The 23,818-nt window shown below is 40.2% G+C and overlaps 1 protein-coding gene across 1 annotated transcript in view; it reads right to left on the bottom strand.

The window, feature by feature from the left end:
• Window positions 1-1,702: 1,702 nt before the first annotated feature.
• PIGN (phosphatidylinositol glycan anchor biosynthesis class N) overlaps window positions 1,703-23,818 on the bottom strand; it is an 84,858-nt gene continuing 62,742 nt past the window's right edge. Inside the window, exons 24-30 of the mRNA XM_080685127.1 lie at window positions 23,169-23,255; window positions 20,013-20,068; window positions 19,653-19,728; window positions 17,607-17,680; window positions 15,595-15,637; window positions 13,477-13,529; window positions 1,703-3,697 (exon numbers count right to left, since the gene is read on the bottom strand). Coding sequence (XP_080541253.1) covers window positions 3,574-3,697; window positions 13,477-13,529; window positions 15,595-15,637; window positions 17,607-17,680; window positions 19,653-19,728; window positions 20,013-20,068; window positions 23,169-23,255 — 513 coding nt within the window. The 3' untranslated portion in view covers window positions 1,703-3,573. The remainder of the gene's footprint in view (window positions 3,698-13,476; window positions 13,530-15,594; window positions 15,638-17,606; window positions 17,681-19,652; window positions 19,729-20,012; window positions 20,069-23,168; window positions 23,256-23,818) is intronic.

Genomic DNA, 23,818 nt, shown 5'->3' with positions numbered 1-23,818 from the left:
AAAAAAAAGGACTGCTCAAGAAATTATCACAAACTGGGTGGCTTAAAACAATGGAAATGTATCCTCTCACAGTCCCAGGCCAGAAGTCCTAGGGTCAAGGAAGTGGCTGGGCTGTGTTCCCTCCGAAGGCTCTAAGGGAGATGCTTCCTCCGCTTCCAGCTTCTGGTGGCTCCATGTTCCTTGGCTTGTGGCAGCATCACTCCCATCTCCGCCTTCATCACATGGCCATTACTGCATCTGTATATTCTCTTCTATCACTCATTAGGACACTTGTCATTGGATTTATGACCCATCTGGATAATCCAAGACAATCTCATCTCAAGGCCCTTAATTATACATGCAATGACTTTTTTTCCAAATAAGGTCACATTCACAGGTTCTGGGGTTAGAATGTGGACTTATCTTTTTGGGGGTGTACCATTCAAGCCACTATACTAAGTGTACTGGGCATCTAGGTCTTTAAAAAACGTCCAAGTGCTTAAAAACAGCCAATATTCACTTCCTTTTAAAAGGAAGGAAACACTTCTCCTTTTGCTTTATGTGCCATTTGGAAGACAGCTGACATTATGCCTCAAAATGAAGGTTAAGGATCTGGTGCCAGAGTGCCCCATGCCATTTGTATACATGTAGGCAACTTCAAAAGTATATTTTCCTAGTTATACCATTTACACTTGGTTACCCGCACACAACTGAAAATGTCTAGTTTTCACATCAGCTGCTTAGGCACAGTGACTACATTTTCAGAAGCAAAAATCCACAAATGCTCTTGTGCTGATTCCAGAACAGAATGTTAGGGGTAAATAATCAATTTTTTTTTTTAAGCCTCCTACTAGTGGTGGGAATCTTGGGCAAGTTATTTATAATTATCCTGTGTTTCAGTTTTCCCATCTGTAAAATGGTATAATCTCCTTCACAGGTTACAGGGATTAAATAGGTTAGTATTTATAAAGCAGTTAGAACAATGCCTGCCACAAATTCTAACAGGGCTGCTGAGGATGTACTGAAGGTTCCCGCAGGAACGACCAGATGAGAACAGGCATAATTTAGAGAGAGGTAGGGAAACTTGCTAGTACATTTTAAAGTTTTCCCACATTAAGGATAAAAATGAAAAGTTTTCCAGCTCTCAGGAAAACAAGATTCAATTAAGCACACAACAGCCTTTTTCAAAAACAGTATGACAAACTGGGGATTTAAGTGCAAAATAAGTATCTGGGGACATTTCTGAAGTGTTTACCAGTTGGAAGGGAGACTCTAAGGTAGGGTCTGTGGTCAAGCAAGTGGGCATTTTTGGCATCCTGCTATCTCAATGCATATACCAAGTTAAATCCCTAAGTACTACCATAAATACACCTGTTTAACTTTGACTCAGTGTTTCTCAAATATATTTGATCAGAGAACCCTTTTCATTATGTCATCTATTTGGTAAGTATGGACAGGCTGCAGTTACCTTCCTAAGTCCTTAGGGTATCCTCCAAGATTTAGTCTCGGTGCATGGAACACAGCATGGCTTTTTTTGTGGTTCAATATTTTCCTAACTGGATACACCTACTTAATTCTTACAGCAATTCCTAATTTAAAGAGTGTTATTCAGCGAATGTTTAAGTCTTGATTTGGAAATCTGGTACTCATAGTCAAAATGAAAATGTAAATGCCTTAAACAGAAATACATTTTACTTATCTCTTCTTTATTTTTCTTTTATTTAATACAAAAATAAGCATTTCAAAAACACTTTAAGATATTGATAAACTGAGCAACAGAAAAGGCCCATCTGACAAACTCAGGGGATTCTGAGGGGTCCAGACAGTGCAGCAAGGCAAGCCGGTGGCTGCAGGTGTGGGCTCCTGCTTTGTAAAGACACTCTGAGTCAAAACAATATGAAGACAAAGATATATTGTGAAGAGCAAAATAAAGCACCGAGCACCTTTTATAATGTTGTAATAAAATATTCATTAATTCCTCTGAAAATCTGGGAAAAGGAAAAGGCAAAAATGATATAAAAAGAGTTAAGTGTTTATAAAGTCAGTTTTCTCTGAGCTGTGGAAAAACTGATTAAAAATCCTTTGAGACAATGAGGAAGTTCGTGTTTCTCTGCCAATGTCATTGTCTGCCACCGACGGGCCTCAGTGGTCCACCTAGATTTTACAGTGCAAACTGAGGCATGAGGTCTTACAATGACAAAAATACACCTTTCTTTTCTTTTATACTGTAATGCTTTTGCTGGTATACCATGAAGTACTATCATAAATAAATTATAATTATACTTCATCATAAACAGGAATTAAGAAAGTGCATATTGCCAAACTGATTTTTGAATCTTCTAAATTGTATTCGTTCACTAACCTGCCAATCTGAAAACTTTATTTGCAGAGGGCTTCCTCGCCATTAATGTGAGTTAGAAATGCTATAACTTAATTCAAAAGCAATTATTTTTTAAAAATGGGACTCAGACCAGTGAAACTTAGTACTAGCCAAAATCTACTGACATACCATGGACAAAAGGCCAGCTCTACAGTGACATGCAAAGGTCCCTTGATGAAAAAGCCAAATAAAAATTACTCTCAAAATATTCGGTCCATAAGAATTAGTTTACAAATAGAAATTTAAATTTAGTTAGAGGACTTTAGGCCTTTGGGCTAGAATCTCACAAACAGAAAGAGAAGCAATTTTAACTCTGATTCGTATGATATTGTCAGAAAGTTTAACTGTGGATTTAAAAAATTCTGTCGAAACAATGCATGGTAAAGCTATGGGGTTAATAAATACTGAATATATAATTAAAAACAACTCCTTCTGTTTTTCCCCCCATGGATAAGACACGAACACCAAGCATTTTCTACTTTTCTATCTCCAGGAATTCCATGAGAATCCAGAAATTAAAAAAAAGAAAAAGAAAAAGAAAAAAGTGAAGGTCAAACCTGCATCTAGATGGTTGACTTTGAAAACCCTAGAAACAGCACTAAGATGCTTAAGATAATATTGTTGCATTCTGAAGAAAAATTATAAACACCTGCAAACATTGTTTTCTAGGGAAGCTTTAGTAAATTTAAATAACACATCCTGATAGTTTTCCTGGTGTTACCGTTTAGTAGTTTGAATGATTTGCAAAACCAGTTCTGAGACTTGATAAATATTGATGGTGCCACCTGGAGATTTTGATCAGGTTCAGCCCTTGCACTGATTCGGGAAGTGATGGGGAGGCACCCCCCCCAGGAGTGCTCCTCCTCTGCTGATACGGGGAGCCATAAGGTTGGGGACCAGATGGTTACAGGTGCTCTGAACTGTCAGAAAGAAGAGCTGCCAGCTCAAGGGAAAACAGGAACCTGGAGAATGCTTTACTGGGCTTTCCACAGACATAATCACTATTTAAATTTAACACATGCAGAAACTAAAGAAAACGGAAGCTCCTTTATTCCTGACAACCTGTAAGTTCAGAATTCCACATGTAATTTTCTTTATAGGAGCAGAATGTGCCACACATCAAAACCCATCTTCCTTCTGAACCCTTGATAAGCTTTTAGTTTCAAAAGAGAATGAGAAACAGGACCCAGATGCAGAAGGATGCTTCGGTGACGTCATATGAGATGGCTTTTAGGTTGGCCACACAGTCTGAGTTTCTTTGTGGTGAGCAGCTGGGCCAGGCCGTTGAGAAATACCAGAACGATGGTCATGCACATGACAATCACGTAGTGGCTGATGCTGCAGAAGAGACAAAGGTGTCACAGGCAGAGAGAACACACACGAGGAAAAGCATAAGATTCTTCTAAGTAATGTTTGTATACACAGAATTACAAATGATGCCAATAACTTTGAAACAGATATCAAAATGTTAAGAAACAAATCTGAAATAGAAATAGTGATGAACATAAGGAATATTTTGAGATGTCTCCAACAACTGGAGCATGTTATAAAAATGTCTACATTCATCTTATAAAGTAAACTTGCAGTAGAAAGGAAGAGTTGACTAAAAAATAGAAATCAGAACTAGTTCTGTTAGAAATTGGGGTCTGGTCTAGGGTAGGCTCCTGACATAAAAAGTAAACAATAAAATCAGATCCTTAATTGCTAAACAAATATTAACATTTAGTAGAATTTCTGAAACTTTTGTTTTCACTGTAAAAAACACACCTGATAGGATATTGGATTTGTGACCTCTGCCCTAGACTGCCATGGAGACAGGGGTGATGGTCTTTCTTTCTTCACCCACTGCATCTCTGAGGTCCAATACAAGGAGGTCTTGTGGGCTTTTGATTACTATTTATTAAATAAGCTATTAAAGCAAGTAATTTGTACCCTAGCCAGTTTGGATCAATGGATAGAGCATTGGCCTGTGGAATGAAAGGTCCCAGGTTCGATTCCAGTCAAGGGCACATGCCCGGGTTGCAGGCTTGATCCTCAGTACGGGGTGTGCAGGAGGCAGCCAATCAATGATTTTCTATCATCACTGATGTTTCTATCTCTCTCCCCCTCTCCCTTCCTCTCTGAAATCAATAAAAAATGTATTTTAAAAAGTAAGTAATTTGTAATCAGAAAAACTTTTGTTTTACATTACTCAAGCAGGTTAAATATTGACTGAAATCAGACTCCCCTAAAATAGAAATCATAAACATGTAAACGAAAAGGGGATATATGCTAACCTGACTAGCTCAGGGAAGGCCTGCATGGCAGCCTTGAAAACTGAGACCTAAAGTAACCACAAAGGATGGCCTAAATTAAAAAAATTTTTAAACTAAAAAGCCGTTTATGTCCTAGGCTGGTATCTTCCCTGACGAAGGTCTTAATTGAGCCTGTCTATTGTCTTTTTGCATCTGTGATAACATATTGTTGGAATGTCAAAGTAATTTTCTTTATCTCGGACCCCTCAAAGCACAGGCACCCCTCTGTGGAGCCCACAAATCCCCTCACTGTTACTGAGCTAATTGTTGACTATTAACTATCCTGCCCTCACCTAAGTAAAAGAAGTATGTGTCTATCATTTTACTTTTTATCCAACCCCAGTGGTTTCAATCTCAATCTTTTACTTACCCAGTACATCTGGCAGATATGACCTGCCCAGTACACTGACTGGGGAGAATACAGCCAACATTTTATCACTGCTGTACAGGTTGAAAAGGCCTGCCTGGTGATTCCATATGCCCCTTCGATTCCCTCTCTCTACCATCACACATGTATGCCTTGAAAAATCACTGATTTAAATGATGTCAAAATAGTCACAGGGGGAGAGTGGGAACAGCCGAACTCATTTCCAAGGGATTTCACATAGCCCACTTACATCTCCTCTTTTGATTGTAATGTATAAAACAAGGTGCAAAACTGCCATTTTCCGGAGCATTATCTCAATCCGTTGAGATTCTGCTTCCTGGCATTTGTCAACAGTTTAGCTCAAATAAACCCACAAAAATTTTTTCACAGGTTTGAACGTTTCTTACATTAGCAGAATCCAAACCCATTCCTTGACCATAAACCAAGTTCCACTTTCTCATCAGATCACTCATCTCCTTACAATGGCCTGAAATGACTAACTCCTGGCTCATTTAAGCTAATGTTATTGGCAGGGAACAGTTGTAAAACTCATTATCTTCATGCATTCGAGCCATAAGGCATTCAGCTCCTGATATTTCCCATCAATCAAGTCTGTGTCATCTCAGCACAGAGAGTTAAAGGAGTACCAAATTTCAACTTGAAATGAGTTCGGCTGTTCCCACTCTCCCCCTGTGACTATTTTGACATCATTTAAATCAGTGATTTTCAAGGCATACATGTGTGATGGTAGAGAGAGGGAATCGAAGGGGCATATGGAATCACCAGGCAGGCCTTTTCAACCTGTACAGCAGTGATAAAATGTTGGCTGTATTCTCCCCAGTCAGTGTACTGGGCAGGTCATATCTGCCAGATGTACTGGGTAAGTAAAAGATTGAGAATTATTGATTTTAATAAAGCTTGGTATTCACTGTAAGATATATTTTATGGTACTCAGTAATTACATTTAGGATGATTTTAACATATTATTGAGTACAGTCAGAAATTTTCATTATATCTAAAGAGAAAAGATATTTTAGCTGTCATTTATATGTTAATAAGGTATAACAATAGTGAGTATAGAAAACAAAGTCCAAATCGACACCACTATCAAATGAAACTATAATTCACTTCCTATCAAATACACTTAGAACATAAATTTAAATATGTTTTATGAAAATTACCTCAAAGGCATTTTTTCCTCTCTCAGTGCACCATATAAAAGGTTATTCTCTGTAAAGTTTATGACCTGCTATGAATGAAGAGACAGTGTAAAAGATCAGAAGAAGAAAATTATAGCTGTCACAGCCCAGCACAGTTTTATGGCCGGGCAGGACATTTTTCACACGGCCGTCAATAGCAGCCCTGGTACCATAGCTTCTCCCCAGACACTGAACTCACAGCCCGTTTCCGTTGATCATATTGACTGCAGTCACCCTTTCAAGAGCCTCAATTTCATTCTGGTAAAATCTGCTCTGAAGATGCATTTGAAACCTATTGGACTACCCTCATAAACAGATACACTGTCTCATACCCCTGTACTCTGGCCTTTATTTTTAAAGAAACAACTTATTAACCCAAAACTAATAGCTGAGGAATCTTTCAAACCTATGTGAAAACCAGCTGTGGTCACCACGCTGACACTCTAAACATTCCAGATACAAGTGAGACTACGTTAATGGGGGTGGCTAGCTCCCATTCCTCTCCAAAATGCTGGGACACACTCTCACCATTTCTGTATTTATAAAGCAATACATTAGTAAGGATAGTAGGACAACATTCCACTGCTGTGAATAATAGGCATGAAATGGCTGACGTTATGAACAGTATCACTGATACAAAGGAGCTGGGAAATAAAATCCGTCGCAAAGGGAGGCCAATGCAGGAGCGCAGTTCAGATTACCTGGTTCCCACTAAGGGAACTCCAGTAAGTTTAATAATATCTGCAATGTGACAAGAAGCATCTCAGCTTTTCAAACAGACATTCACATAGGAATAATTAGAAAACCAGAACTTTTTAAAAGCAACACTCTCACAAATAAAGAGCAGGAAAAGTAGAATAATGAAGTTTTTTAAAAGAATGTTTTTATTGATTTCAGAGAGGCAGGGAGAGGGAGAGATAGAAACATCAATGATGAGAGAGAACATTGATCAGCTGCCTCCTGCACGCCTCACATTGGGATTGAGCCCACAACCAGGGCATGTGCTCTGACTGGGAATCAAACCATGACCTTCTGGTTCATAGGTTGATGCTCAACCACTGAACCACACTGGCTGGGCAGAATAATGAAATGTTGATATGTGAACCCTATTATATAGTGCTGTAATTCTGAGTCTTAAAACATACTTCCCCCCATTAGCGAAGCCGTTCCCTAGCACTCAGATGCTTACGAAGATGCATGAATCACTCTTAACTGTAGACCTGTACCTCCTGGCTCATTGCAACAGTATATGCCATGTCTGCTGTATGGGAAACAAAGGGAAAGTTCTAGAATTCTAACTTACCAACAAGAGCAGCAGCAACAGCAAAAACCTCACCTTGAAGCATCAATTGGGACAATCCCCTTTGGAAAGTCCATTTCACTAACACAGATTTCATTTCGTTTCCCCATCCCTACCCCTTTCACTCTCTACCCTGCTTTCTGTAATCACCTTCCTTTATTAAGTGGGCATCTTTGGGACAGAACAGTAAGAAATAGGGAAGACAAAAGCAGAGCAAGGAAGGGAGAAATTTCAACGGGAATGCCAGAAAAGTGCCTGGGGAATTTGTGCTGGCTGGTTCAATGCCTCAGCCTGGTGAGCAGAACTGAGATCTGGATTCCTCTATTAAATCTGCCTTTGAGAAGTCTCCCAGGGCAAGCATCCCATATAACTTATGGGCATTAGACCTGTGAAGATGAAGCATTGAGACTGAGATAAACTGAGGCTTCACATAACTCATTAACCAGCTGTGCCTTTATCAACTTCCCATCCACTTTGGATTTTTAATGTTGTGTCATGACTACTCCAGGACAATAGCATAAACCAAGGCTGTTCCAGGTGAACCCAGACATATGGTCATAGTAGGTGTAGGTCAGCTCCCATAGTAAAAAACCACAAATGTTTCTACAGCAGTTCTTACCCTGTCTAGCATTAATTACATAGGATTTTAATACGTGTCATAACTCAGTAAAGTACTGACACGCAAGTTCACATCTTTTTCTCGTGGCTCATACTGCAGAGAGGGCCATCACAGCTTTCTCAGCCTTCGGGTGCTAATGCTCATGCTGTTCCCCTCGGTTTGAATGATGCTCACGGTTTGTTTTATGCCTCCGCAGCCTTGCTTTTCGCTATTATTTCCTCTCTGATGAACACTTTATTCCCACAATAGTTGTATAAAGGAGCACAAGGAATAGGGCCAGAGGTACTATACAAGTACCAAGAAGAACATCATAGTAGATGTTATGTGCAAGTTTTGCAATGGTTCAAAGCCTCAGTTAAAGATGATCAAGCAAACACAGGTAACAAATATAAAAATAACTAAACTGAACTACCTCAAAATTAAAAACTCTTGTGCATCAAAGGACACAATTAACAGAGGAAAAAGGCAACCTACAGGAGAAAGTATTTGTAAATCATATATCTGACAAGGAGTTAATATGCAGAATACTAGTATATAAAGAACTACTACAACTCAACAATAAAAAGCCAAAACCCATTTAAAAATGGGCAAAGTAGTTGAATAGATATTTCCCCAAAGAAGACATACAAATGGCCAACAAGTATATGAAAAATGTTCAACATGTTTAATTATTAGGGAAATGCAAATCAAAACTACAATGAGCTATACCTCTCACCCATCAGGATGACTATATCAAAACAAAACAAAAATAGAAGCAGAAAGGTTTGGCGAGGAGGTGGGGAAATTGGAACTCTTGTGTACTGTTGGTAGGAATGTAAAACGGTATGACTTCTATGGAAAACATTATGGCTGTTTCTCAAAAAATTAAGAATAGAACTACCATATGATCCAGCAATACCACTTCTGGGTACATATATCTGATAGAACTGAAAGAAGGGACTCAAACAGGAAATGCACACCCATGTTCACAAGAGCATTATTTACAATAGCCAAAGGGTGGAAGCAACCTAAGTATCCACTGATAAATGAAAGGATTAACAAAATGATCTATATATATTAAACCCTAATATGCAAATAGACTGAACAGTGGAACAGAACCGGTCACTATGATGTGTGCTGACCACCAGGGGGCGCGCATGGAACATGGCGGGTGTCGGCCGCACCAGGATGGTGGAGCAGGTGAGCGGGGTACCAGACCAAGGTGGGGCACTGGCTGCTGTCATCAGGGTGAGCCTCTGGCGGTCACTGAAAATTCTTTGCTCCCACGCGCCACAGTCCCGCCTGGCGCTCGCACGTGCTGCCGGCGCTGGCCCCACTCGCACCCACTACTGGCACCAGAGCCGCCACTTGCACCCACTGCCAGTACCTGGTGCCGACCCTGATTGCTCAGTGCCATCAGTGGGTGCAAGCGTCGGCTGCTGGCCACGATTGCCCCTCAGGGCTTCTCCACCTCCCCCCACTCCTGAGGGGCAATTGGGGCCAGCAGCTGCCTCTCGCACCCACTGCCAGTGACAGCCCCACTCGCACCCGCTGCTGGTGCCGCTGCCTGCACTCACTGCCAGCGCCAACCCCACTCGCACCTGCAGCTTGTGCTGGAGCTGCCACTCGCACTCACTGTCAGTGCCTGGCATCAGCTGGTGCGAGTGGTGGCTGCTGGCCCCGATCACCCCTGAGGGCTTCTCCACCTCCCCCTGCTCCTGAGGGGCAATTGGGGCAGCTGCCGCTGCTTGCACCCTCTGTTGGCACTGGCCCCAGTTGCTTTGCACCATCAGTGGGTGCGAGCGGGGCCGGCACCGTCAGCACGTGGGAGCGGAGGCGAAAGGAGCAGGTCTGTCGGCAGACAGGGGACTGGGGGTCCAGCGGGAAAGGCCAGGCAGGGGCAGAGAGGATGGGCCCAGACCCACCCCTGTGCCCACCGCAGCCTCGCAGCCCACAGTTCCTTTCAAGGTGCACAAATTTGTGCACTGGGCCCCTAGTATATACACACAATGGAATGTTATCCAGGATTCAAAAAGAAAGAAATCCTGACACATGCTACATCATGGCTGAACCTTGAGAACATTATGCTAAATGAAAGTAGCCAGTGACACAAGGACAGATATTGTGTGATTCCACTTAGATAAGGTACCTAGAATAGCGTAATTCATAGAGACAGAAAAAAGAATGGCAGTTGCCTGGGGCTAGGGCAGGGGCAAATAAAGAGTTTCAGTTTGCCCTAACTGGTTTGGCTCAGTGGATAGAGCGTCGGCCTGCGGACTGAAGGGTCCCAGGTTTGATTCCGGTCAAGGGCATGTACCTTGGTTGCGGGCACATCCCCAGTGGGGAGTGTGCAAGAGGCAGCTGAATCGATGTTTCTCTCTCATCGATGTTTCTTACTCTCTATCCCTCCTTTCCTCTCTGTAAAAAATCAATAAAATATATTTTTAAAAAAAGTTTCAGTTTTGCAAGATAAAAAAGTTCTAGAGGTTGGTTGCACAATGTGAATATACTTAATACTGAAATATACACTTAAAATGGTTAAGATGGTAAATCTTATGATATATATATATGTGTGTGTGTGTGTGTGTGTGTATACACACATATATATTACCACTAGAGGCCCAGTGCATGAAAACTCATGCACTCGGGTGTGGGGGGGGGTCCCTCAGCCCAGCCTGTGCCCTCTTGCAGTCCGGGAGCCCTGAGGGGATGACCGCAGTCTGGCCTCCCTCTGCAGGAGGCAACCGGGCGGGCCAATCAGGGGACAGTGCCTGCGAGCAGCCGGCCCCACCCCCCATTGCCCCTCTGCCACTGCTGGTCACCTCCCCATTGCCGTTCCCTCCCTCTGCCTGCTGGCATGTGTCTTGGCTGGCCTGGTACTGCCTGCTCGCTGGTCCTGCCCCCTGCCAACCAGTCATTCCGCAGATTTGCATATTACATTTTTATTATATAGGATAATTTTTTTGTGTTTTTTAAAAAGAATTTTTGTGAGTTTATTTGACCCAAACATTACCATAATTTAAAAAAAAAATCTATCTAGGAAAATGAAAGTGAAAGTTAGTGAAGGGCCTCCCAGCATAGGAAGTAACCCTGCAGGAAGCAGGAAAAACCCATGCCTGGTGGTACAGAGTGACTTCCAGGGGATGGAAAGAGAACTGAAGACTGGCTGCTAAGGCTGTGACACTAGGCACCCATAGGGCAACGCTGTAATGACCCTGGCAGTGCCAACTCAGCCAGTGCCTCCACTTCCGGACACAGTTCCTTCCCTCCCTCCCTTACCTCACCCTGTAGTAAACTTGTTTAACAAAGGCAGTCAAGATTCCTAACTCCCAGGCAATGATTCACTTGTGAAAGTAACATCCAAAATACCAAAGTTCAAGTAGAACCAAAAAATATGGCTCCTCACTTATAGGCCAGTAGAATGTACACTGTCACTTTGTATGCAAAGGAGTCCAATTTAAGGCTCTCAAAGGCTGTTTTCTAGAAATTTCTAGAAAATGTATGGTTTCTGAAATCCAAGTAATTTATCCCACTTCACAAACAAAAGCATTAGGCTTTTTCACCTCGATAGCTTTGCCTTTATCCACTCTGTCTGTCTAAAATACTCTTTGCAAACCTGAGTCCACTAATTGAAATTATATCCTCCACTGAAGGCCCAGCTTAAATGCAGACCTTGCACAGCTTTTTCAGTCACTGAAGCCTGAAGTGGCCTTGCCTCCCTTCGGTATTCACACAGCCCTTACCCGGTGCTGCATGTATTGTAATTATCATGCTGTGGAGCCTGTGCTAGACCACAATCTCCCTGAATGTAGGGTCAGGTGTCAGTCAGATGCTTCCTGACTGGAACGACACTCACCCTCACAAGTTATGCATTATTAGGACCCTCCACTCAGTGCCTGAACTCCCCACATCCTGATGAGTGAGTCTCTCTCTCCAGCCACAGGGCATTACTAAGCCTCGAGGCCGGCAATTTCATTCACTTTTGGGTCCTTGCTGATGCCTGAAAATACTTTACACATTGTGAGTATCAACTATGTGATGTTTTTTCTGAAGAAACTAGAGGCCTCATGCACAAAATTCATGCAAGAGTAGGCCTTCCTTCCCCTGGCTGCCAGCACTGGCTTCCCTCTGGCACCTGGGACCCGGGCTTCTCTCACAGCCCCGGCTTCGTCTGGAAGGTTGTCTGGAAGGACATCCATCTAATTAGCATATTACGCTGTTATTATTATAGACTAGAGGCCCGGTGCATGAAATTCGTGCATGGGGGGGGGGTCCCCTCAGCCCAGCCTGCACCCTCTCCAATCCAGGACTGATTTGGGGACATCCCTCTCACAATCCTGGACTGCTGGCTCCTAATAGTTCACCTGCCTGCTGGCCTGGTCGCCCCTAACTGCCCCCCACCCCCCCCGCCAGCCTGGTTGCTCCCAAATGCCCCCCCAACTGCTTGCCTGGTGGCCCCCAACTGCCCCTCTCCTGCCGCCCTGGTCGCCCCTCACGGCCCCCCCACGGGCCTGGTGGCCCCACACAGACTGCTTGTTCAGTCGTTTGGTCGTCCCTCATTAACCCCCCTGCTGGCCTGGTCATAGGCAGCCATCTTGTGAGGGTGTGAGGGTTAATTTGCATATTACCTCTTTATTATATAGGATGATCTATATATTAAATGCATAAACAATGCAAAAGAATAAAACAGCTATGTCACATTATTGTGTAATCCTAATCTTTTGGAGCCAGTTTCATCCTCTGTAAAATGGAAATAATTATATTTTCTTTGAATTTAATGAAAATTAATGAAATAATATACCTACAAATTAATGAATATACCTACAAATAAAAATACCCTGTGGGCAATAAATGGCATTTTAATACTAATTATTATACCAATTTGATACCTTCCTCAATAATTTTAACTTTTCTCAGTCCCTGCTTAACCTGGCTTCTCTTCAGGTGTGAGAAGTGTTTCTATAGCAAAATAACCCATCCTCCAATTAAAACTGCCACATAAAATTCACACTGTAACCTGAACAGTTTCATTTTTCTAAAGAGAGATGGAATGATGATGAGAACACAGATTGTGGCATGATCTCTGAACACCCAGATTCAGGCTGTGTCCCTGCACCTTCCTGCTGTCCTGTCCTTCTCTCCACACTTAACAGCTATACACATGTCATCCCAAGAAAACATTTGCTAATATGTTAATGCCAAGAATTTGAGAGATAGGTTTCACTTCCAGAGGCTTCAAATAACTGTTGCTTGCTATGCTTACCTCAAAAATCAATTTGGCATCTTCCATACATACTAAGACATCAATTTACTTTTTCAACTGGACTGTTAAGAATTTCTGTGTGAATATATACTATACCTTGTTCCAATATCAAGCCAGCTGCCATAATCCTTGACCAAGAAGAAAAAATGCTGTGAAATAAAACAAAAGATGGTTCCATGAAAAACAAAGGCTGTTTAGATTTAGTCAGAAAAACAATGTTGTTTTAGGATTATGTGTTTCAGATTTCTGACCGCTCAGAACCACTATATGACTGGAATCGATAAGAATTTGTCTCTTATTGAAATGTTTGCTTTGACTAAAACATGCCATCATCTAAAAGCCAGAAATAGCATTACCATTCAATCAAATGAATGCAAAAGTGAATTTTGTTAATAACTAGAAACAAAGAAAATCAATTTTTATAGAAGGCATTAAATAATACCAAAGACCTCAGTGAAAAGAAGCCATATCATCCATTCATCAACCAATATTCACTGACCACCTATGTGCTAATCACTGTGTTAGGTTCTGGAAGTAAATGCTCTTTTAGAGGGTGTATAATCTGGTGAATGATACAGTCAAGTTACCAAGTGTGTGTGTGTGACCACTAGAAAACTCAGGCCATTAAGGGGCACAGAAGAAGGGGAACACACCCTGCCTGGAATATAAGGGGAGGCAGCTCAGTAAAAAGTCTAAAAATCTAAGTGAAAGAGGAGATTGGGGAGATGTGAGAAGTATGTTTCTGACAGAGGGAGTAAACTATATAAATGTCAACAGTTCAGGTAGAGCTTGAATTAAACAATTTGACTCTTTATATAAAATTTGAAATCAGAATTTAAATTCCCTTCTGTTAATATGTCTTGCCTCTTGCCACTTTGTGAGTAAAACTGAAAGGTGATTTATTCTAACGTTATGTGTGGTCAATTTCAGACAGATAGAGGCATACCTCATTTTATTGCACTTTGCTTTATTGTGCTTCACAGATATTGTGTGTGTGTGCTTTTTAAAAATAAATTAAAGACAAGAGGGTCTCCCCCAGCAAAATGATTATGTCTTACTTTATCGTGATGTTGCTTTATTGAGGTGGTCTGGAACTGAGGCTGAAATATCTGTGAGGTATGCCTGTACTGAAAATTCAATTCAATACAACACAAATGCTCTCATCTAAATCAAATGACTAGGAATCTAATGTGAGAAGTTACTGTAATTGCCGTCTCTAATAACTTCTAGCATGGGATTAGCGTAGTAAAGACTTAACCATATCCAAAGAGAGGCCTGTCTCTTGCCTAGCTCCTGAGAGGTATTTCTGGGCCCTTGGACTGTCATGCCTGGGCCCTTGGTCACTGAACAGTCATGGAGATGAAAGGTCAGCCATGGGAACAGCCTGGACACAAGGCTCTGGTGACAATGGCTGGCAATGCTCTGTGTACTGCCACACGCTGATGCTTGGAAGAGGGATGCTGTCCTGATTCTGAAGGGAGAGGATGACGGAGCTCTGTGCCTGGACGCCTGGACCCTCCTGGCCTCTGCCCTCTGTGTCTCTTTGGGCAGATTGTAATCTGCATCCTTTCCCCGCAATAAACCATAGCTGTGAATATAGCCATCTTCAGTGAGTCTGTGAGTCCATCTAGTGAATCATCCAACCTGAGGACCCTGGGTTGGGAACCCCTAAACTTGCAGGTAAAATAGGTTCTTTTTGTTAACACACTACGTACAAAAGGCCCACCTACATGCTCCTCACTCTGAATTCATTTATTAGCGCTACCATTTTGACAACATCTTCCCACTTGAAAAGCTCCACTTCCTCTTTCCTTCCACTTCTCTCTCCCTCCTTTTCCCTTTCTTTTTCAATCGGAGAAAATGGTTAAATAATCAACATTTTAAGCAGAAAAATAATGTATTGCCTAAACCTGAAGTTAGCTTTTCTGTTAACTTCCTACGGAAGTTCTTTCAGACACAATGCACCATAGAAGATTAGGTATAACATGAGAAATTCAAAAAAAGAAAAGAAAAAATAAATAAAGAAGACTTTTCACACTTTAACAAGAGCACTCTTACTGTATAAGTCATATAGAAAGAAATTTATATGTATAAATTATTCCAGCACTTACAACTCAGTATCTAAAGATTCCATGTACAGAAATGAACTCATATTTATCTTGATTAAACTAGCTTCTCAGTCTTATTTATACTGAATATCCAAGAATGTCTTACCAAAGCCATAATGTCTGAAATGACGAGAACCATGAGAAAAAGACTGAAGAAAAAAAAAGAAAAAAAATTACACATAATACAACAGGCACATTTTTAAAGCACATTAAAATAAAAATGAGAATAGTCAAATAACCCAACATTCTGTTAAACTTCAAAAATGTTATTTAACACTTTGAATATCTATTTCGATAGTATGAAAGGGACATGAATTATGACTTATTTTACATAATTGTAGATTCACATGCAATTGCAAGAAATAATATAGAAGAATCCTATGTACCCTTTGCCCAGTTTCCTCCAATGGTAACATTTTACAAAAACATAGTATTACAACCAGGAGATTGACATTGATACTGTCAAGATACAGAATGCTTCCATCACTACACTTCCCTCATGATCCTCTTTTTACAGCCATACCTATCCTCCTCTCACAGAGCCCTGCCCAACCCCTAGCCCCTGGGAACCAATAATGTGTTCCCTGTTTCTATAACTTTGCCATTTCAAGATGCTGTATAAGTGGAATCATTTATTTTATTTAAAAAAATTTTTATTGACTTCTAGAAGGAGTGGAAGGGAGAAGGAGAGAAACAACGATGTGAGAGCAGAACATCGATTGGCTGCCTCCCACACGCACCCCAAGCAGGGATGAACCCCCAACTTGGGCATGTACCCTGACTGGGAATTGAACTGACAACCTTTCAAGTGCATAGGACGGTGCTCCAACCAACTGAGCCACACCGGCCAGGGCAAAAGAGAAGACATTTATAAAGCCTCAACTTTGTCACTTTTGCCTCAGTTTTCCCCTTTGTGTTGAGTTTTTCACTGAATTAGTCTCAGGATAGAGTTAATACACACATGTGCATACAGGAGTGCATGTGTACACACACAAACACAAAAATATATGTATGCATACATACACTCATTTTGATGAGCCTTCTATTTCTCATTCCATATGCCCCCAGCTCTTTATATTTAAACATTAATTAAAATCTCTTCTAAAAAATTTATCCATTAATAAATGCTAGAAAGTACCTATTAGTTACCAGTTTTTATTCCACCTAAGTAACTATCTTTTATGTGATATTGACAAGGTTTAAATGCTTTCAATGTTAAGTTTATGTAAATATCCTGCAAAAATATACAAAATAAAACTAGAAACCAGATTTCTATTTTTAAACAGTGGAAAAAAATGTTTCTTTTTTTATTATGGCACATGCATAATAATATGCTAATAAGCCCAGTTCTAGCTTAAACTCATCAAGAAGAACATGCAAATTTATTCTAATATTAGTTACTTCTTTCAGCACTGAATATGCTAGTTTGATTCAAGAATAACAGAACTGCTAAAAAGCTTCATATTTATCTCAAGTGTCTTTCAGTCCAGTGCTGATAAGGCAATTTTATTGGTTAAAAAAGCAAATAATAGAGTTGACAGCTTCTCTTCCAGAGGCTTGATTGCTAAAGACTGACTGCTCCAGAAATTCCCCCAAACTCAGAAAGAGTACTTTCCAGTCTGTTTGTCAAATATGTAAAAATCAAGACTAAGAAACTATGTATATTATTGACATTTAGAAGTTAAATTCAAGCCATGCAAAACAAAATAATGTTAATACATTTGTTTAATACATATTTAAGAAATAATCCCCAAAATAGAATGATATCCCTTGTTTGTTTTGTAGGCACAGTTATATTTATAACATATAAGTTATTCACCACAAAAATTTAACATTTATGTTTTACTGTTTTGTAAGGAGGCTCTTCATTAGCTTTAATAATATTCTAATAACATTTCATTGTTAAGAAAGCATATTTGTCTACCAGAGGCTCTGATTAACTGATTTCCTCTAATGAAATTGAACTCTGACTAAAAGGGTAAAGTATCTTCTTTTCATTTTTATAATAAACAATCTATGTTACAGTGTCTTAACAGTAATCATACCAAATATCCTCAAATGTTTACCCTCATTTCCAAAAAGTGGGCAAATCCAATAGTTCTTAAATATTCGCCTTACCTTTTTGATGATAACTGGGTAGTTAATTGAACGGCTTCAAAAGCACACATCACCAGAACAAAGGGGATAAAAATCTGTTTAAAAGAACAACAAATGATGCCATGAACACCTAAAGCATTTGAAAAGCTTTTTTGAAATAAATGTTATTCCTGTTTATAGAAATATTTCAGTTTCTCAAATGACTTTTATCTATATTAGTGAAGAGTGAATGCTGAAATAAAACCATGACACCAATGACACACAGAACAGTGATGAAGCTGACTTTAAAATCTACATCAATAGCATATGTAGTATAAAAAATAGTATCACTACATTCCAAATAAAATCTATTACAAATTTTTGTTCCACATAACTACTTATATTAAGGACCATGTTCAAATGATTCCAAGGGGGTGTGAAAGGCACAGAATGGCCAAATCAAATAAATTTTGAAACCTGATAATTGCATTCACTGATCCCTGAACCCATCTGGTTATTGGATATTATAATTCCATAAACATAATTCAGCTGCTTTACCATTGCTTTGGTTGTTTTATGTTAATACTAATTTATTTATGTTTATAAAATTCATACGTACTGTAAAAACTTGTAAAACAATGAGAAAGGCATAATAAAATTATTAGAGGCCCAGTGCATCGATTCCTGCACTACTGGGGTTCCTCAGCCTGGCCAGCATCCTCTAGCAATCCAGGACCCCTCAGGGGATGTTGGATAGCCAGTTTCAGCCCAATCCCTGCAGAACTGATCCAGACAGGAATGAGCCCAATCCCCACAGGCCTGATCCACACAGGAGGGAGCCTGATCCCTGTAGGCCCGATCCAGACAGGAGGGAGCCTGATCCTGTGCATTGAGCATCTGTCCCCTGGTGGTAGTGCACGTCATAGCGACCGGTCGACCAGTCATTCAGTCACCTAGGCTTTTATATATATAGATGTAGTTAGGCCTAATAATGGTTGCATCTGTACTGAAAATGTATAGATTTTTTTTCTGTCATTATTCCCTAAACAAAACATTATAATAACAAATTACATAGCACTTACATTAGCTATTATAAATAATCTAGAGATGATTAATCAAGAGGATGTGTGTAGGTTACATATATGCAAATGCCACACCATATTACATAAGAGATTGAAGCATCCATAGATTTTGGTATCTGCAGGGTGGGTGAGGGGTCCTGGAACCAAACCCTCTCAGATTCCAAGGGAGGACTGTACTAACTATGTAAAATGTGCCAGGCACTATGGTAGAGAGAATAAGACAAGCATAATGACCCTAGAGACGAAGGGAAAGTACACTAATTAAATTTCACTGAAGAGAATGAACCCCTGATGAGCCGAGAATTAGTCATTATATTGGTATCCTTAGCACCCAGCTGGTGCCTGGCATGTTACTGAATGTAAGCAGTCAATGACATATTTGTTGGATGAATGAATCAATTCTAGGTCATGGATTTGGGAAAAGATTAATATAGTCAACAGTCTCGAGGCTGGGAAAAGCCTGTGCACTTCCCCACAGGCTTTAATCACCTTTGATAGCACTTCCTGGGACTAACATAGAATTTCTACTCTTTTGAAGTTTAGTGAGCTTAAGAGTGAAGCAAAAAGATCAGTTATATTTTGGCCCTAACTGGTTTGGCTCAGTGGATAGAGCGTTGGCCTGCAGACTGAAGGTTGCCAGGTTCGATTCCAGTCAAGGGCATGTACCTTGGTTGGTGCACATCCCCAGTAGAGGGTGTGCAGGAGGCGGCTGATCGATGTTTCTCTCTCATCGATGTTTCTAACTCTCTATACCTCTCCCTTCCTCTCTGTAAGAAATCAATAAAATATATTAAAAAAAAAAAGATCAGTTATATTTTGGAGTAAAGGCTAGAGGGTCCCACCTCCGTTCTGCAGTGTCTGAGACAGTATCTTCTTTCCATGCTATTTAAATTTGTCACAATGACTATATATAACCTTAATGTCACATAATTGTTATAAAATCTTAATGTTACAATGAGTTCACCATATTAATTAATTAGTATCTTAAGAAAATAAGAAAACCAACCTTCCACAACATCAGGGCTCCCATCATAAATGGACTAAACACAGTCAGAAAGCAGTAGACAGAGGCAAGATCAAAGCTAAAGAACCAACATAAAGAAAAACGATTTTAGAATTTACACTCTAACTTTAAAAGAATGTCTGCTGAAAAGGATGTTTAAATGAATTTTCTCAAAATTTCTACTTACTAAAAACACAAACATACAAGGAACATTATGAAGCCACTAAAATGAGTGAGGTATATATCAATCTCCACAATATATCCTTAAGTATAAAAAGCAATTACAAAAATCACAATTGTATTACTTTTTGGATATATATATATATATATATATATATATATATAGTTTTAATTTAAAATTACCTGTTAATAGAAGCTATATTCCCAGTTCCAAAAAATGCTGTCACTAAGAAGAAAACCTAAAAAGAGTTAAGGAAATGCCAAAACAAGACAGAATTTATATAAATTTCTTTTTCATTTAAAAAGATATGCCTCTTCTACTATGAGGGCAATTTGCTTTCTCATTTGTACACCTGATCATATATTGTTGTAAATTAATGTACCATCTGTCTTCTTAGGAAAGAACCAGATTGAAGAAGCAGTGTACTAAGTACAATGAGGCCTGGGAGGTCATCCTCACTTGTCACTAGTAATCTTGGGAAGGTTACTGTTTTCCTCTTCTCTAGCATACGCAAACAGGATTATTGTGCCTACAGTTGGCCACTAATGATTTTTTCAAAAGGAGAATGTAGACCTAATGCATGTGATAGACATTTTCAGCTAAAATACTGTCTCAATTCATAGATGCTTGCTGTGTGCCCACTACACAAGTAAATATCATGTTTTAAAATAATTCAATAGAGAATGAGACATGGGAAAATGTTAACTATCTTTTTGATATTTCTTAAATTTACATTTGTATTAGTGCTGAAATAAAAAGTAGATATTGCCCTGGAGAGTGTGGCTCAGTTGGTTGGAGCGTCATCTCGTGCACAGGAAGGTCACATTTCGATTCCCAGTCAGGGTACACGCCTAGGTTGCGGGTTCGATCCCTGGTTTTGGTACATATGAAGGCAGCTGATCAATGTATCTCTTTCACATCGATGTTTCTCTCTGGTGACTTGAGCCTTAAATGTACCCATGGATCCATCCATTCAACCAATCAACTAACCGACCAGCATTGTCTGGTGTTTATCAGAGGCAGAGCTAGGCACAAAGACTATAGACATGAATGAAAGAGTCTCCAAGCGACCAGATGGTGACTAAGACTAAGCTGACATATAGAAGTATATGAGGGAAATTTTAAGATAAATAGTGGAAAAATAAATGACAGTCACAAATCAGTCAATAGATGTGATAAAAAGCTTAGGGTTTATTAAAATAAAGACTATTCAGTGGAAGATGAAGTAGGAAATATAGATTGGTGGCATATTAATAAAAATCCTTGGACTTTATAGTGGAAACAATGAAGAACTAGCAAACATCTTAGATGAATGATAAAGAAATACCAGTGAGAGTGTGCTATCCGGGTCAGAGAGAGAAATAATTAGAGGCAGAAGTCCATGTTAGGGACAGGAAAGTCTGAACTGGCACAGTGGGAGTGGAAATGGAAAATGAGAAGAGACAGTGGGACCTCAGAACTGGACAAGAAGCAGTTAAATCTGACAACAAGTTTGATGGCTTGAGTGGTTGAGAGTATGGCAATGCCATTAAATGCAATGAGGCCTGCAGGAGATCAACTTTGGAAAGGGGTGGGCAGTTGATAGCCAGTTTGGGACAGAGATCTGGTGATGCCTAGCAGAATGTTGGAAATATGGCTTTTGAGGTCAGGAGAGAGGTCAAGACTGAAAAAGTAGATCTCAGAGTTATGTTCACAGAAGTGTCGCTCAAAGCTATGGGAGAGGATGACATTTTCCAGGTACAGTAAGAGGAAAAGGCTAACAACAGAGCCTGGAGAAAATCATGGTTCAAGATCAGACAAAGGAAGAGTAAGTTTAAGTGAAGGAGAGCAGGGATTATATAAAAAGCTAAAAGGAGATCCTGTCCTGGAAGTCAAGGGAAAAGAAGAGAGAAGTCCATGGAGTTGAATGGTGCAGAGTGATGATGTAAAGCTGAACAGATCCAGGGGTGGGCAAACTTTTTTACTCGAGGGCCACAATGGGTTCTTAAACTGGACCGGAGGGCCGGAACAAAAGCATGGATGGAGTGTTTGTGTGAACTAATATAAATTCAAAGTAAAGGAGCGGAGGGGAGAGCAAGAGAACCCTCCGCTCTTTCGGCTCCGCGGGCCGGATAGAACAGCCGAACGGGCCGGATCCGGCCCACGGGCCGTAGTTTGCCCACGGCTGGGACTATACCATCAGGAAGCCCTGCCAACACTGAGAGGACAACTTCAGCAGACACCTGACACATACTCACAGAGCTACCATGTGCCACATACTGCGTGCCAGGCTTGAGGGTATAGTACATAAAGGGGAGGAAATGGTAACAGCAACTAGATTTTTCTTTCAAGGAGCTTGGAAGTAAACAGAAAAAAACAAAATGAAGCCCTAGCTTGTTTGGTTCAGTGAATAAAGCGTCGGCCTGCAGACTGAAGGGTTCCGGATTCGATTCTGGTCAAGGGCATATGCCTGGTTGTGGCTCGATTCCCCAGTAGGGGGAGTGCAGGAGGCAGTTGATCCATGATTCTCTCTCATCATTGATGTTTCTATCTCTCCCTTTCCCTTTCTCTCTGAATGAATAAAAATATATTTAAAAATAAACAAACAAAAAAACAAAATGAAGTTATAATTTAGGGGGATGCAGGATTCAAGGAAAGAAGTGTTTTACTTGTCGGTGCTGAGTGTAAGGAACCTGCAAAAAAAGAGAAGGCAAGATTGAGAGTGAAAGCAAGAGGTAGAGGAGAGCATGGGCACACTGGCTTTCTGGACCTGTAAGGTCCAGCCCTGTGCCATGGTAAGTTCAAAGGAAACACCTCCCTATGAATTTCTTGAAGCTGGTCAGCCTGCCTTCCCAAAGTGAGACTTTATTCTGTCATACTGTCTTTCAAACTTTGAATTCTAGTAACTTTCATACAACATTTCTTCTGATGTGATCCAAAAATCTTGTGAGGTACATTTTACATGAGTCTAGTATAGGATACACATAAAAGATGCAAACCAAACTCATAATACAGTTTCTTCTAGGTAAGGAAATTAGATTGGAGTTGGGAGTTGAGACTTTAACTTTAGCTGTAAAGTTTTAATTTTTTTAAAAATGTGACATATGTGGCAAAATATTAACTGTTGACATATGGATGGTAGAAATACACACATATTTATGTCAGCCTTTATGCTTTTTTAGAGTTTCAAAAAATTTTTTAACAATGTGAACTATGAGAAAATTATGGTTGAGAGGAGGGTTAAATGCTCTCCACGGTAATACCACCAATGGTGACAGGCAGGGACGCCTTCCACGTTCTCTTACTCCATTAAATGGGGGGTTGCAGCAACTGAAAACTAAAGCCCAAATGAAGGATACAAGGAAAAAGGCCCTACGGATGTCATCCAGACAGAGCTGTCGAAACTGGGTTATATCAGTGTTGTAGGAGAAATAAATACTGGTGACCTTGGAGAAATAAGAAACACATGAATGCACAGTAACAATTCTCTTACTTCTACCCCCACAGGCAAACTGACAGTCTAAGTTACAACTGCTAGAAAGATACCTTGTACCAACAACAACAAAAAATCAACAATAAATCTTTTCCTATAGCTTAATTACACCTTAATAAAGTCTGCCAGAAAAATAAAATATGTTGATAATAATGTACTGAACAGAATTGTAGTATTGCTATATGTGTAATAAAAGTGAGAATTGAGCTTTTTCTTAACCTATATATATGCTTCACTTTTAAATCCCTATATAATTCTTCATTTTTCTAAGAGCTGATTTCTCAGTGTCCTGATCTTCTCAAACCCAGGTATGGTATGATATTAAAAAGCATGATAGCCGAAACCGGTTTGGCTCAGTGGATAGAGCGTCGGCCTGCGGACTAAAAGGTCCCAGGTTCGATTCCGGTCGGGGGCACGTACCTTGGTTGCGGGCACATCCCTAGTAGGAGGTGTGCCGGAGGCAGCTGATCGATGTTTCTCTCTCATCGATGTTTCTAACTCTCTATCCCTCTCCCT

The sequence above is a fragment of the Plecotus auritus genome (assembly GCF_963455305.1).
Source record: "Plecotus auritus genome assembly, chromosome: 8".
In the NCBI taxonomy this organism is placed as follows: domain Eukaryota; kingdom Metazoa; phylum Chordata; class Mammalia; order Chiroptera; family Vespertilionidae; genus Plecotus; species Plecotus auritus.
Note: the sequence above shows the minus strand (reverse complement) of the source record. Positions and strands in the feature narration are given on the sequence as shown.